The 17,045-nt window shown below is 34.6% G+C and overlaps 1 protein-coding gene across 1 annotated transcript; it reads right to left on the bottom strand.

Moving 5' to 3' along the window:
- Positions 1-6,169: 6,169 nt before the first annotated feature.
- On the bottom strand, positions 6,170-7,924 carry LOC103404454 (NAC domain-containing protein 100). Its single transcript, XM_008343366.4, has 3 exons — positions 7,460-7,924; positions 7,063-7,340; positions 6,170-6,967 (listed from the first exon to the last, which is right to left on the bottom strand). Exons 1-3 carry the CDS (start codon positions 7,644-7,646, stop codon positions 6,377-6,379), a joined length of 1,056 nt encoding a protein of 351 aa, XP_008341588.3. The 5' UTR covers positions 7,647-7,924; the 3' UTR covers positions 6,170-6,376.
- Positions 7,925-17,045: the final 9,121 nt, after the last annotated feature.

The raw sequence follows: 17,045 nt of genomic DNA, 5'->3' as shown, positions 1-17,045 counted from the left end.
TATATTGTAAGGTCAGAAATGATTTTAAATATTATTATTTTAAATTAAATATAAATAATACTTAATAAAAACTGATTGTACAATTATCGAACATAATTTGAAGATTCTCAAAATCTTTATAAAGTGGATCCTCCTGGTTGGATAGAGTCAAAGCGTGGATTGTCTTTCACATCACGATGCACGCGGGAAGGCCTTATCGTCCTTCATGTCAGACTGCAACCCAATCTATTACTTAACTAGAAAGGACGCATAGGGAGAGAGTTCAGTGCATTTGCCATATATAAAACTAGCCAGGAGCCTTTCCCAAATTGGTAAAACTTTCATGACGTGTTTACGAATCCGTAATCGGAATGAAAATAAGAAGTCCGATTCCGATTACGGATCACTCTTCTGTTTACTGAAATTGAGAGGAATCAATAGTGTGTGGGACCTACACGAAAAATGGAATTCAATTCCTGAAAACGGAGGAATTGGACTCCCTCCATGGATGAGGTAATTGAATTCCCGGAGGGTGAGGGAATCAGGAATGCATTTTGCATTCCTAGTATGCCCTCTTATCACTCTGCCATCAAGAGATCGCATACGAGATCTCGTCTTCGTTGTTCTGGATCGTCGTCGTTCAGGAGGCGATGGACCAGAGGCTTTGACACCGCCAACACACACCGTCGTTCAGAAGGCAATGGCTCATTGTTGTGCGACGTCGCTTCAACAAGAATCTGATTATGATTCCACCTTATTTCAATTCCTCCTCAATCCATTTTCTCCTCAATTCAATTCCTCTCAATTTGATTACGGATTAGTAAACGCGCCATCAGTTCTTGTTGAAAATTCACGAAATGGCTTCCTCCATGCACATAAAAGAAGAAACGAGTTGATAAGCTTGAGTTATGTACGTACTATTAGGTATAACCCTTATCCCAAAGTAATTATATATTTTCCACGCAATTTTTATCCACTCATATCATATTATTACATTACTACAATTTTAACAAATTTTATCATCTTGAGTAACGGCCTTATCTTATATTGCTTGTTTTCTATTTGGGTAAGTTGATTAATCACCAGCTTATTCATTATTGCCATTATTAGAGATATATGTATGTGCAAGACGTTCGTATACAAAGATGGATTTGTAATGTTAATAGTTGGCTCCACAACACATGAATATGTTTGTTTATTGACATATTATCTACTAATGTTGTTGGCGTTTTATCGATGACTCTTTTTATATTAACACGTAGATATTGTTTACCGCAATACTGAAACTCTCATCCTTTATCGCTCCATCAGTGAGTGATTTCATGCAGGAACATATCGTCAAAATAAATACCAATTAAGTGATTTACGGAATTAATTTTGCACATGTTCATACTTGAAGAGCAGTTAACAACGCATAGCAAAAGTGATGGCTTGCTGTGACTGAAGATACCAGAATGACGATGTGCCACGTGAATGGTGGATGGATTAGGGCAAAGAAGGATGACGTAAGCTCCTGAACAACGTGTCGAGTAGTAGCGGTGGTATGTGGGACCTACGTGGTAGGTGATGTGATCTGGACCGTTGGGAATAAAGACGGGCCTCCAAACCTCCTTTTTTTGCATGGCGGCTTCGGCCTAACTCCCTCTTTGTCCACACTGGTTCTGAGGCAGGCTTGTTTTTTTTTTTTTTCTTTTTTTTTATGAAAAAATGATATTATCCATTAAAATGATAGAATAGTAGGCTAAACTTTACAATATACTAGCAATAATATAGTTCAAATTCGTATTTGGCAAAAATCTTCATCTTAACGTGATGTTTTAGACCACAATGGTTACAAACTAAATAGGGTTTATTCCTTTTGCCAAATACCCAGTTATTACTATTTTTTTATTAGTTGAATATTATCCCACACAAAATCTCTAACGTTCGATAAGGCATGCAGCTAGCTTGCCAGAGAAGAATGAGTATATATATTCTTGCAAATAAGGCCGAGGGGAGGATGCAAAAGTATTTGGATCTTTCTGTTTGGCGTAATTCAACAGCTAATTATGATCAATAGTAACCGACGAAATAGCACTACTTATAAACACACCAAATTCATACCCGTCGTGAGGTCGAGAGCTCTACATAATACATATACTTCCAAACCTTTATACTTAAAACTTTTCTCTCTTTTTAAATACCTAAAAAACTTGTATGAGAAAAGGACGTAGTTAGAAAGCATCAAATATACTATTTCACATGCTCAGAATATAGTATATGGACCATTTCGTACGTGCAAGGGTTGCAAGATTAGGACCATAATCATGTGGGAGCTAATAACTAAATTACAAGGTTTATGAACCTTAAAAACTTGTACAACTCTCCTAATTTGCTAACTAGCGTCGTTCAAATGTCATGAGTTTTGGACATGCATGAGTTAGAAATACGTAAGCTAAGTTACCCGTTAAGAGTTTGGGCATGCATTTGTTAGCTACGCTCAGACGTTATGAGATAATGGTAAATGAATCATTTAGAAATACATACTTAAGAAATTAAGGGTTTGAATTTCTCTATTATAACACATTATCTTGAAGGAATTCAAACCCTTAACACAATTTACATAATTCCTAACTCATTTTCCTATCCTATCATCCAGCAGTTGTACAACTGGTAAAGCACATATGCTCTTTACTATAACATAATATCTTCAAGGAATTCAAACCCTTAACACAATTTACATATTCCTAACTCAAATTCCTTTATGCAGCCTATGAAATCTAAAACAAGTTAATTAAAGGAAAGAAAAAAAAAACTGAAGGGGAATGAACTTTCTATAAGATATAGCAGATTATCAGAATAAAGAAAGTGACCTATTTCTATATACATAATTACTGTTGGATACAAAATTATGATATGTATCTAATTTCGTATGTGGATGTTTTAGGGGTGACAACTATTTGGTAATACGGTAGCACCACATTAGCCGTGATACTTCCATTCAAAATTTACCATGTGCCATCTGGCTTAACTAGAAAATTTGTAAGGTTCATCTGGTTTAAACTCCAGATCACTTTCTTTCTTTTTGAATACCATAAACAATCTCTCTCATTCCCAAAAAGTAAAATGGTGAACACCCAATAAATTGCTGCGATCAGATAAGAAAATAAGCAGAAAAATTTGGGCCTCTTACAGAATTAGGGAGGGGCAGCAGCCATGACAGGCAGTGTGAGTGAGGGGTGGAGCTTTGCCGTGGAAGGAAGTGTATGCTCGGCATTGTTTATTTTATTTTATTTTCTTTTCAAAGAGTAAAAGAAATTTTAAATCCAACTGTGAAAATTGTTCATGTGTCGAATTTTAAATGAAAGTATCATACGCTGACGTGGTGATGCCGTCCTCCTCATGTCATGGTATAAAGAAACAGTTATGTCTTATGTCACTCCTCAAAAACAATGAGTCTCAAATATGACAAAAAGTGTTCATATCAACTTGATCAACTGGGAAATATTAAGGTCATACACGTTATGATGTGGAGGTCGAGCAATATAAATTGCCTACATGCATATTTCAAGACTTCAATGTATAACTGCTATAAAATACACATATTATAAATATATATTCATACTTTAATATATAATCTAAAGGATTATAATGCTAAGCTTGTAGCTCTCTATACGTATGCAACTACGCATGAACAAAATATTTAAATTTCATATACTACTTTCCAATATAATATGTAAACGTTTTGTGCATGATATATTTATTAATCACATAATTGATCAATGACAGATTCGTGAATTTATCTTCTCAAATACAAGATGAGATTCGCGTGTCACTGTTGTTAGTTGCCCGCGGCTACCAACAACGTATCTAATCATTACAACCTCTTTTAGACGTTTTGTAAAACATCTTGTCCTCATAATATGATTTAAATCAAGTTATTTTAAAAAGAATACTAAAAGAATCTTGAACAATGTCATCAATTGCAATTACGAAGAGTGGATGCGATTGCATACGCTGACTCCCATGTGGATTTGCCGCCAGAGTTGCCGATCATAATCTATTCAAGTACATGACTCTTATTGATAATCTATTGGTTTTTCGTATTTACAATGTTGGAAGAGATTAATCCCAAATTCAAATTCCCTCCTCAAAAGATAAACAAAAATAATAATAATAATAAAATGTGGGTCGTACATGTAATACTCTGCAAATCATATATCCCAAAATCCTCTGGTCAAAAGATAAATAAAAAATAATAATAAAAGGTGGGTCACATGTATTTAGTCTACAGATCATTTATATCAAATTTTGGCATTTGTAATTGGATTCAAGTAATTTGATGGGACATCATATCATTAAGGCCCTTAATTATTTATAGGATAAATTACACAAAATTACATCAACTTTAGGTCGAACTACAATTACATACCTCATGTTTTAAAAATTACAATGTCATACCTTAACTTATACATTCGTTACAATGGCAAACATCTGTTAAATTTTCTGTCAATTTGATTGTTAAATGATAACGTAGCAAGAACGAGGCCCACTCATTTGTCAACTGGAATAATAAATTATTAATTTTGTATTTGAAAATGAAATTGTTATTGGCACTCCAAATTTCTCATTCTACATTCCAAACTTCTATATTTATAAAGAAAATTACATTTGTGAGGAGTGTAGAATGAGATTTTTAGAATGTCAATAACACTTTCCTTTGAAAAATAATTAATAAAGTTAAAAATGAAAAACTCTTTCTCCTTCTTGTTCGTCCCTTCATTCTCATCTTCTCTTCCTATCTTCATTCAATCTCAGTATCAAATTCAATACCCACAAACTGATTCTCACTGTTAATCCCAAATGGGCCATTACCTGATAATCTAGACCCAAAATCTCTGGGAGCAAAGAAGACCAAGAGGTCGTCGCCACTCCCAGGCGTCATCGAGATTGCAAATTCGGTGGAAAACGACGGCGAGTTGCTGAGATTCCCGTCGACAAATTTAAAGGGTTTTCTAAAGATGAAAAGATCGGAGCTTGAGACAAACGGCTGCGTAAGGTTGACATAGGATCCACCGCCTGCTAGCGCAGCGTCGCCGAGGAGGAAATTTTCGAAATCGTATTCGGGTTGCTACTAGGGTTAAGGTTAGGAAATAGGAGGATGAAGATGAGGAAATGAAGGGGACGAACACAAAGGAGATAGAGTTTATTTTATTTTATTTTTTAATTAATTTTAATCTAATAAATTATTAATTTTTTATTCCAATTGGATGAGTGAGTGGGCCCGTTGCCTGCCACGTCAGCAGTCAACACCCAAATTGATAGAAAATTTAACGGAGGTTTGACATTGCAATGAATTCATAAGTTAAGGTATGACATTGCAATGTTTAAAATATGAGGTATGAGATTGTGATTCAACCCATAGTTGAGGTAGTTTTATGTAATTTACCCTTATTTTTATTACATGTTTTTTAAATGTTGAAAAAATGAATCTATACAGTATACATCCACAAATGAAAATAGAGTAAAACAAAAATAAGCTTAACTAAATTTCTTTATGCTTTTTTTTTCAATTTTATTATTATTATTAAGAGGAGGGGATTGTTCAAAATTATTTCAATAATTAAGAAGATGACAGAGTTTCGAACCCGGGACGTATGGCAGGAACCCTACACACTATCTACTAGGATATTGTACCACATGCAGATTTTTTTGTTGAAAAGCTCAGAAAGATGTTATTGCTTTTGATGTTTTATCTGACAGTTTTGGATCCGTGCTTATTTTTAATTGGTGTCACATCAACTAGTTTGCAAATTTAGTTTAAATTTTTTATCTTCCTAACATTATCATATAAGCTTTCATTTGTTATTTCACCAAGTAAAACTCTTGGTTGGTGGCCTAAGCCTAACCAATGAACTTGAAAATAGAGAACACAATGCATGTCACATTTGCCAACTTGCTACTATGTAACTAATCTACCAAATGTCATATCTAGCACAAACAGAGAAATATATCACACCAAACATGGGCCATTGGTGACGATATGTGACTTGGAAAGCCACAGCCGGGGATGACAAATCAACTTAAGATATCGCCACTATCACAAATCCGTCATATTCACTCCATGAATTATTTTTATTTGTTATCATCCAGAAAAAAAAAATCAAAATTAATAAAGTAATCCACATGAACAATTCAATCGGAATATCAATTTCCAAGCCCGTCAATGTTTGTTCTTATGTAAAATTCCTTATGAGCATCTTAACAATCCCTGCAAATTACAACGAGTTGCACGTCCTTGGTTCTTCAACAATTCAATGGAGAGTTCCTATACAAAGTACACAGTAATTAAGTACCAATTAATTATGCATCCCTGAAAAATCTTCTCTTAATTCATCATTATATTCGACCTTCGAGTTCAATAATACCAGAGGCCATCGAGTTCTATCGGAGCGGACGAGTACGATGGATCGTCCTGTACCATTTCCCTGTTTGAAACCACTGAGGAAGCATCAATGCTCAGCCCTGTGTCCGGTGAGAACTCTATTTTCGCACTACGCCTCAAGTTTGGCGCTTGGTTTTCAACTAACATCCGCGATAAGGACTGGTCCAGCATCAAAACTGAGTTTTGGTGCTGCAATAGTCCAATGTTTGGTGTGATTTGGTTGGAATAAAAAGTGTTCAAATGAGCAGAGGGATTAGAACACGATGAAGAAGCGAAATGAATGTTGTTGTGGTGGTGGTGGTTGTTGCTGTTGTTGAAGCTGTCCATAATGTCGTCCTCAGTCTTCTGATCCTCCGCTGGATCAGAAAAGCAGGACACGTGAGAGGTTTCGCAGGCGGTGGTTGTTGTTCTAGCGTCGCTGTTGTAGGCTGGAGAATCCATTAATGGCGGGAGTAAACAAGAGCGCAATTCGTTCCCGAAGGGGCTCGGCCGCAGCAACCCTGAAATATGAGTCTTCTTCCCACCACTACTCTTTTGGAAAATTCTGCAAATCACCCACTCATTCTGAAAAACAAACACAAACAGATATCATTAGCAAATAATCCGGGAAAAAATCGATAGAAAAACAGAGCAAAGCAGAGCAAGGTTTTGATTGATACCTTCGTAGTTTTGGGGAGATTATGGGCAGAGCTTTCGCCCTCCAATCTGTATTCATGCATGACCCAATTAGTCTTCACACCTTTTGGGGCTCTTCCTTCGTAGAAAACCAGAGTTTTCTTCATTCCAACCAGGGTTTTGGCCTTGTAAATCTCCTTATCTTTGCCTGTGGCTTTCCAGTACCCGGCCTCCGTTGCCCGGTTTGTTCTCAGACCAGTTGGGTATTTTCTGTCTTTCACACAGAAGAAGTACCATTCCCTTTCTCCCATTTTTGCCTTCCCTTTATAAAACAAAAACACAACACAACACAACACAAGAAGAAAAAAAATTAGATAAAGATTGAAAAATAAACAGAGAAAAACAGAGGACCATATGGTTTGGTGTAATCAAAGGACTTACAAGGCAAATCCCAAGGCTCACACTTGTTCAAATCCACCTCGCCAATTGCTCTTGCACAGAAGAAGTTGTCAAGAACTTTGGGGGACAGGTAGTGACTTATGAGCTCTTCATCCGTCGGATGAAATCGGAATCCCGGAGGAAGTTCCATCTGCTCATCTTCCATAATAAACCCAGAAGTATTTTCCATTTCTTCAAATTTCCACTAAAACCCTATTTTTGACACTGAAATCAACTAAGAACCTGAAAACCCCTTTCTGAATCTCAATTGGGTTTTCACCAACAAGCTCTAAATTCGAGAAATAGACACGAAAATCCTCTGGAACTACGAATCACAAACGGATTTATAGCTACCAAAAGCTTGAACACTAGATATTATATGAGAAAAAAAGAAGGGAGGAAAAAGATATGAAACTGAAAAGCTTCTCTTTAACTGAGAGAGATTGAAAGATGTTTGAAAAAAAAAATGTGTGGAAAGGTTCAGAACCTCCTTAAATACTGGTGGGGAAAGAGAGAGAGGGAGAGGGAAAGGGAGAGGAAGCGTGGGTTGTAAGGCAACTTGGTGGACAGTTTCAAACTTTCAGGCTCTCCCTTTTTAACTCTTCTGTAATCCTTCCCTGCTTCTTGACTTTGGAGATGGTTAGCATGTCAAAAATAGGATTAAGAATTATTTCCTTAATTTCAACTCTAATCTGTAATCCGTAATTAATTGACTTTTGAACATGTAATTAATTGACTTTAGGTGGGGAAAGATTCAGAGACCAAAGTCACTGTGTTAATTATTTTTGTTTAACTAAAGTCATCTAAATGGTGCAAGAGTTCGATTTCTCTTTGGCATGTAAATGATACATTAAGATCTCAGCACAAGGATTCACTTGAGAAGGTAAAACGCTTCATGAACTCTTTTTTTTTTTGTCAAATTGACCAAATAGCCCTCACTTGAGCATGTTGTCCGGCCGATGGATTATAATTTTATCATTAAAAAAAAGTAATTAATTAAAGATTGTTTGAGAACCAATTCAGTTTATTTTTCCTTTTTTCTTTTGCACGGACTCTCACCACCCTCGCCATAGGCAGAACAACCCATTAAACTTGGGGGTTGCAACACAGTGCAAATGCTTAGAAAGTTCGGTATTTAGTGGTAATTTTCAAAATAAGCCATTTAAAACTATGTTCGCAGTCTCGAAAGTTTAATATGTCAAAAATCAATCCGAGTCACGACCTATTAAAGTGAAACTTGATTGGTTGGTTTGCGGACTCGTTGGTCAGCAAAAACGTACACTAACTTTTTGCTTTCACTATTTCACCCAAGAGACTCCTACCGAGTAATGTAGGACAAGCTCCGCACTCCAGCGCTACCTAATTTAGTGAAAATTAGGTCATTTTTAGAAACAAAATAGTAGACTACACTCCAACAACTTTTTATATGAGAAAAAAAAATTATAACACATTTTATGACATTTTTTGTCCCAGTCTTTATTCTTTAATCTACTTTTTTTCATCTCTCATTTCTCCCACATATTCCTCTTATAACTCTAACACAAAAAAAATAAAAACGAAAAACAAAACAATTATCAAAACTAACGTTAAAGTACTAAAATAACAAAAGAATTATTTTCTATTTGCAACATTTTTGTTTTTGGCAATAAAAAAGCTCTATTTTATTGTTATGGGAGGAGACTTGGTCTGTTGGATAAGCAGACAAAACTTCTTTACCAATACATGCGAGCTAGGTGTGAACAGTGACCATCTCTCTGTGGTAATGCATATTTGAGGTAGGTATATAGTCGACTCATGTGTTTGGTTGTATATATAACGATGATGCATCGAGGAACTTGCTCCAACTTGAATTAGCCAAACATCATGAAGTTATAGCTCTTGCGTGCACTTCTTTTGCCTCCAAACTAAAAGTTTTCGTTGATTAAAAAAAATTACATGAAAATATAAGGAATATCGCCCCAAACAGGTAAGTAATAAATCGCCTGTAAAGATGAATTACCAAATACATTAGGACTAACCTCATTTTACAACTTAGGGTTTGGAGTCATTTTCCAAAATGAAAACACGCAAATTTTCTGATATTGCAATCATAATTATGCTAATTTAACTATTCTGTCAATTTTTACATCTAATCAACTGTTTAATGCTGACGTAACTTAGAATTAACTTAAATATGAAGCGCATAAATTCCTTTCACAGTCAAATTACTCATGTAATATCACACGTAACTACAACTAAAACCAAATTACTCGCATTGAAGACCAGAACAATTCCATAACAAATGTTGCAATTTACGGTCCAATTCCATCAACCAAAAAGAAATAGAATCCCTAGTTATACTCAAACCGGCTAAGTCACATTCAATTCGTGAAATAGGCAGTCAATTTAGGGGAAAAAAAAGAAAAAAAAAAGTGGGTGGTGCACCAAAATCTCCACTGTACTTTTCAAACTAGTTTTAGTAATTATGCTAGGACCTCAAAATAGTATTAACTTCTGCCAACAAGGTCTATTGTCATTGAGCAAAGCCTTTTAAGTCAAAATAGTTCATGATTCTCATTAAATTGTTACGTGAACGATCATATGATTACTTTTTAAGGGTATTTTTGTCAAACTAACACTTCCACTTAACGAAGATACTGACAAATTTTTCATAGAATGACCGAAATGATTTACACTGGACAAATTCAAGGATCACTTTAAGCGATTTTCATTGTTAGACATCAGAATAAAGAATTATGACAATCTGAAGGATGGTTTTGGTTAAAAAGTATCCAACAAATAATTAAGAAAAAAAAAAAGGGGACCTATGGCTTTGCCTTGAGAAACTATATGTAGTATATAGGGTCCCAACTAGCTAGCTAGCTGGTTTCATAGAAATTTAAGTGTGGGCTCCATAGTTATCAATTATTTCTGGGTTCACCTAAGGCACATGGATGGGGCATATACGTACATGGTCTCAACATTTTACTAATATGAATGGAGCATGCGAGACTAATGCTAACATAACTCGAAATTGGTAATAGCCTGTAACCGTTTTTATGTGGTGAAGGTGTAAACACCAAGGTCATACAATTAATAAGGTTGAAAACACATAAGTCATAATAATAAACAAATCTACTTTCAATATCTAGACTACAAACGTATCAGAAGACAGAAACTCACGTTCACACGTAATAATACATTTTCGTACTAGCTTGTGTGTTTTTCGTCAAATTTTTCTATATTAGGTATTGTTTAGTACTTTGGCTTAGAAAAAAAAACGATTCCTCATCTAACTTGCGAATACCTAATCCAAATTACCCTTTTAATTAATAGAGTGTTTGATTTAGTCAGGTTAAAATGTATTAAAAATTATTATCATATGGAAATTAAACATGCACGTGCATTTTGTTACATCCTCAATGCCAACAAATAAAGCAGCACAATTTGGCATCATTAGCAGCTGATTTCCATCCAGTGCCTGGTTTTCAATAACTATCTAATTAAGCAACCTTTTACTTTCTTGATTAATCTTGATAAGAATTAAACCCTTTCCTTTTCAGGAAATATTTTAATAATGTAGTTGAAAGCGTAGGGGTACGGACTTCATCTATTAACGATTTAAAAAGAAAAAATATATATATATATATTTGAAAGAGAAAGAAGTTGAAAAGAAATGTAAAAGAGAGACGGGAAGGGAAAGAGAACGTGAAAGTGAGATAATTTTATTTTTATTTTTAAGATTTAGAGGCGTGTTTTGATGACATGTTTGTGAAAGAAAACAAAATAGCAAAATTGTTTTTGTGAAATTACTTATCGCCCGTGATTTTTTTTCTAATATTTTCTTTTAGGATAGTGTTATTCACACATCATTTTACCTCTCATACATTCTTGTTAATTTCTGATCGTCAAATCGAATGAATTGAAGAAGATCAATAAACAAAAATTAATAAAGATGTGTGAGAGGTAAAAATGAGCGTGTCAATATCACTACACTTCTCTCAAACACTCTTCTCAATTTTTGCTTATCAAATCGAATAAATTGTAAAAAATTAACAAAATGATCGGGAAATAGGAGTATAACTTAGGGTTTCCAATCATCTAGGCAATCTTCATGATCGGACGGCTCATATTTGATCGCCCGGTCAATGTTAATATCTACCCATCCGCCGTCCAGAAAAAAATTGACTGTGCCGCCGTTACCCACTGAAAAGCAACCAAACTCGTAAACTTGGCAAGTTCTGATTGGCTGAGAGGAAAAGTTCGTGCCAAACCTATGTTGACCATAAGTGCTGTGTTGGCATTTGTGGGTCCTGCTTCCTCCACTCCGACAAGAGGCCACGATAGAGATTGACACGTGGGTTAATGGGGTTCGCAGAAAATGTTGACCAAGTGATGGTATGGTTTTTGATAATGTGATTATATTATTAATTATCTTTTATTAAATTTAAAAAAGTAGGTTAGGCAATAAAAAATAATAAATAAGAGTAGGCTACAGCTGCCTAACTGCTCTCTTATTGTTTATTAATTCATTTTATTCTTCTATTGACCAATACCTTGGATGGAGGCATAGAAATTAGGGTTTCAATCATTGGGGTAATATTTGTGTGCCAAATCATTACCTTAAAATGGTTTTCTTTTTGGTGTTAATCATAACCTTCGGGCTCGTTTAGAAGTGCTTTTAAAATGATTAAAGATATTTTTGGTAAAATATTTTTGAAACCAATAATTAGCAAAAATGAAAATATTTCTAAAGCACTTGAAGTGATACTTTTCAGGAAGCACTTCACGTGTTTTTGAAACTCAAAAATATTTTCTCTATAACGCTTTCAGTTATTTTAAAAACAATTTCAAATGAGCTATATAATCTGAGATTTTTTCATTAAAAAAATTATAAAACATAGTTCAATTTATTCTAAGTAGTCCTCACCACCAATAAGATTAGTCTACTAAAGGTGAGATGAAATATTAATAATATGTTAAATGAAATGATACCATTTTCTACATTGACTATAATAATTGAAAACACTTTTGTTAAAAAATTATTTTTGAAACTAATTATTAGCAAAAACGAAAATATTTCAAAAGCACTTGAAGTGATACTTCCAGGAAGCATTTCATGTGCTTTTGCAACTCAAAAATATTTTCTTTATAACGCTTTTAGTTATTTTAAAAATATTTTCAGACGAGCTATATAATTTGGGAGTTGTTCATTAAAAAAATTATAAAACATAGTTCAATTTATTCTAAGTAGTCCTCACCACCAATAAGATTAGTCTACTAAAGGTAAGATGAAATATTAATGATATGTTAAATGAAAGGGTAAATTACATAAAACTACCTCAACTATTGGGCCAGTCATAGTTTCATACAGCATCTTTAAAAAATGTTAATATCATACATCATCTTACGAATTTGTTACAATTTCATACCTTCCGTCAGTTTGTCTGTCAATTCTTCCGTTAGATTGTGACGTGGCTTAAAAACATAATTAAATATTAAAAACTAAAATAAAATCATTTATTTATTTTTGCATGGGGGACCCACCCCTTATCCCCTCACCCTTCTTCCCCCCTCCCCTCTTCCCCAACCTACCCCCCAAACTCATCACCCTCAACCTTCTTCCCCACCTGTCTCCCCCGAACTCATCACCCTCACCCTTCTTCCCCATTTCAGTCCCCAATTTTTCATTTTAGTTATTTTAAAAATATTTTCAGACGAGCTATATAATTTGGGAGTTGTTCATTAAAAAAATTATAAAACATAGTTCAATTTATTCTAAGTAGTCCTCACCACCAATAAGATTAGTCTACTAAAGGTAAGATGAAATATTAATGATATGTTAAATGAAAGGGTAAATTACATAAAACTACCTCAACTATTGGGCCAGTCATAGTTTCATACAGCATCTTTAAAAAATGTTAATATCATACATCATCTTACGAATTTGTTACAATTTCATACCTTCCGTCAGTTTGTCTGTCAATTCTTCCGTTAGATTGTGACGTGGCTTAAAAACATAATTAAATATTAAAAACTAAAATAAAATCATTTATTTATTTTTGCATGGGGGACCCACCCCGTATCCCCTCACCCTTCTTCCCCGCTCCCCTCTTCCCCAACCTACCCCCCAAACTCATCACCCTCAACCTTCTTCCCCACCTGTCTCCCCCGAACTCATCACCCTCACCCTTCTTCCCCATTTCAGTCCCCAATTTTTCATTTACTCAAACAAATCAAATCCCAAATTTTCTCGGAAAATCCTTCATTGCAAACACAAGAACCCATCAGAAACATTTATTTTCCCGGGAACCAAACAACCCCCAGAGAAATTTTTTTATTTAGATTAAGGGTTGCTTTCCTCAAATTTTCTTTTATGGCTTTGGTGGTTCAGTGGGTAGGGTCTGATTCAAAAGAATGGTAGTGAATATGATGAGGTGGCGACCATGGCCGCCTCTGACGATGAAGAAGTATGAGGTGAGGTTGGTGGTGCGGAGGCTGGAGGGCTGGGATTTGATGAGGGAGGGTGCAGATGGGGCCGATCCACATGAGAAAGAAAAAGAGGACAAGTGGATGGCGAAGATTAGGTGGAAGGGATCCAAGGTCAAGGTTGGGGCCATGAGGCTGCTTTTGCATCATGAAAGGAAGAAAGGGAGAGAGAATACATGAGGAAAGGGGATGGCAGATGAAAAAACCCAGGTGGGTTAGGGGGTTCTGGGCACGGTGAGAAAGTGGGGGAGGAAGGAGACTACGGGTGGATTATGGAGGTGGGTTAGGGGGTAGGTCCCCCATGCAAAAAAATATATATTAAATGATTTTATTTTTTTAGTTTTTAATATTTTAATATTTTTTTAAGTCACGTCACTATTTAACAAAAGAATTGACAGACAACCTGATGGAACATAAAATTATAACAAATTCGTAAGATGAGGTATGACATTGACATTTTTTAAAGATGAGATATGAAATTGTGACTGGTCCAATAGTTGAGGTAGTTTTATGTACTTTACCCTAAGTGAAATGATACTACTTTCTACATTGACTAAAATGACATAAATACAACTTTGTACCCTTAACATACAATTTTTAGTACGATAATCATACTGTCACGTAACGTTTCTAATTTATGTATTAAAATATGAATGAGCGACACGATTAATATATATGTATTGACGCCAAAAACTTCTCTGCGATATGACTAATATCTTCTTTTCATCACATACTTCTAGTTATCGTATAGATTCGCTTCTTTTTTCTTTTCAGAGAGGAATAATTGGCATGGCATCTAGCTAGACCTAAAATATCAGATTTAATTAGTTGTTGATAATTGATCTTGTCTAGATTAAGGGCACTCTAATTAATTTAGGTATCTAACTATAGGCTTAGTGGTGATCAAACTTGGGCTAATGATGGAATTAGTGCACCTAAATCAAACGATTTGGGATATTTATACAGACTAATTAGAACTTTTGGGAACATGATTCAAAGTCCCTCTCATTAATCAGACCAAATTTTTAGCAATTCACAAACAAGGATGCTTTTTAGTTGCTTAATCGAAAGTGGAAGCAAGTTGTTCCACTTAATTCTCACTTATCTTTAAGTGGATGTGGCACATCAAAAACCAAAACCAAAACTTATCTTTGAGAGAGTTGTGGAAACGCAGGATACAAAAAGAAGGGTTTGGACCACAGTTCCACAACCATCAGACAATAAACCGGCTTTCTTTATTTTGAAAAAGGGGACCAGCTAGTGGTTTCGTCAATACAGTCTACATTTTTCAAGGTTGGAAAAACTCACAAAGACATTTCAACATCTTTCTGACCATTACCACATGATTCATCAGCGGCATAAATTAATCAAACCCTAAACGTGCAATATATAATACAAATATGAAATTCATTTCTAACCACTAAACTAGCCATAGTGGTTCAGACAATAAACCAGTTAGAAGTTATAACACTATCAAATACCTTTATTAGATGTACTGTTTCGTACTCTACTAATGGTGTGACGACATTGACGAGACACAAATGCTACAGTGAAATTTACCACTTACTTGTTGTTAGGTAAATATCAACCACCGATGATAAATTTATATATGCTAATAAATAATAAATACGAATAAATATCTTAACAGAGTATAAACAAAAACGAAATAATATTAAACAAACAAATTAAAGATCGAGGCTTGCGTACCACAATGTCCTTGAAACAAAAATTTCGTCCTTACTCAGTACTTGTAGTTCTACGGACGTCTGCTTCACCAAAATTCAATGACAGAATTCCAGCACCGGAAAACTTGACTTTTGACGAATTTCCTTGTGGTTCTCTCAACATGAATGTTTGGGATTGTAGAAGAAGAATTTTATATTTCTTTGTACTAAATGCCTGCAAATGGATGTATATATAATAGGTTCATGCATGTTTGCAACAGGTATGAGAGCCATCTTCTCAGAGGGGTGCTTTGCTCTCTGGCATTCTTTCATCACTTTAGACTTCATTTGAAAAGATGAGTCTGTTAATATAAAAATAATTATCAAGTAATTAGTACACTCCAAAGTCCAATCCTAAGGTTGAGTCCAATTTTATGCTCCATGGTTCATTACTCCAATCACTTTCTATAAGGGACAAAACCTTATAAAGTGAGGGGATCCTTTTGATAGTGACTAACATAGGACAATGAAATTTCTACTCAAAATTTCCAACACTTATTAGATCCCAATAATTTTGCCATCTACATTGTAGAATCAAGAGAAGAAAACATACTATTAGTTCAGAAGGAAAGGAAAAAAAAATTGTTGTCTCCAACTATCTATTTAAGAATTATAGCATCTATAGGCTCATTTGGAAGTGTTTTTAAAATAACTGAAAACACTTGAAGTGCTTTTGGAACTAATCATTAACAAAAAATACAAGTAAATTCTGGAAAAAAAAAACACTTGAAGTGCTTTTAGAGTCCAAAAACAATTTTAACAAAAAAAACTTTAAATCATTTTAAAAATACGTTCAAACGAGCGATATATTCCTGTATAATATTGTTGAAAGATAATATTTATAACTATATCCCAGTGACTAGTCTTATCTTATGTGACATAAACATAGCTAATTAAATATATTTATTCTATTCTTTAAGATGTGATAGCTATCAGAAGTACCTTAAATTTTATTTGAACAAATTATATATGGTATCTGGGGGAGGCGGCAGATCTTCTTTTTCTTTCTTTTCTTCTTATTTGCTCTTAAAAAAGGCAACATTATTTCTTCTTTTAAAATTTTCAAAGTGTTTGAACAATTATTTATCAAGAACATGTTTCTGTTGAGAAATCAGGATGATCATGACTGTATCGTTGACGAAATTATCATGTTAGATTCTTGGGGACAGATTTGAAACAATTTCTTATGTAGGAGGCAGTTGTATGGTTATTATTTCATAGATTTGTCACCACCTAAGTTGATTTTTTTTTTTCACAATTATTTGTGCTTGATTTAATTATTGTTTGAAACACACAATGACCATGAACAAAGTGCACGTTACCGTCTATATTAAGGGCTGGTTTGGTATTGCTGTGCTTTGAAAAAAAGCTGCTGTGAGAATAAGTGGCTGTGCTGT

The sequence above is a fragment of the Malus domestica genome, chromosome 17, assembly GCF_042453785.1.
Source record: "Malus domestica chromosome 17, GDT2T_hap1".
In the NCBI taxonomy this organism is placed as follows: Eukaryota; Viridiplantae; Streptophyta; class Magnoliopsida; order Rosales; family Rosaceae; genus Malus; species Malus domestica.
The sequence above is the reverse complement of the archived record's forward strand: the minus strand, read 5'-3'. Positions and strand labels throughout refer to the sequence as shown.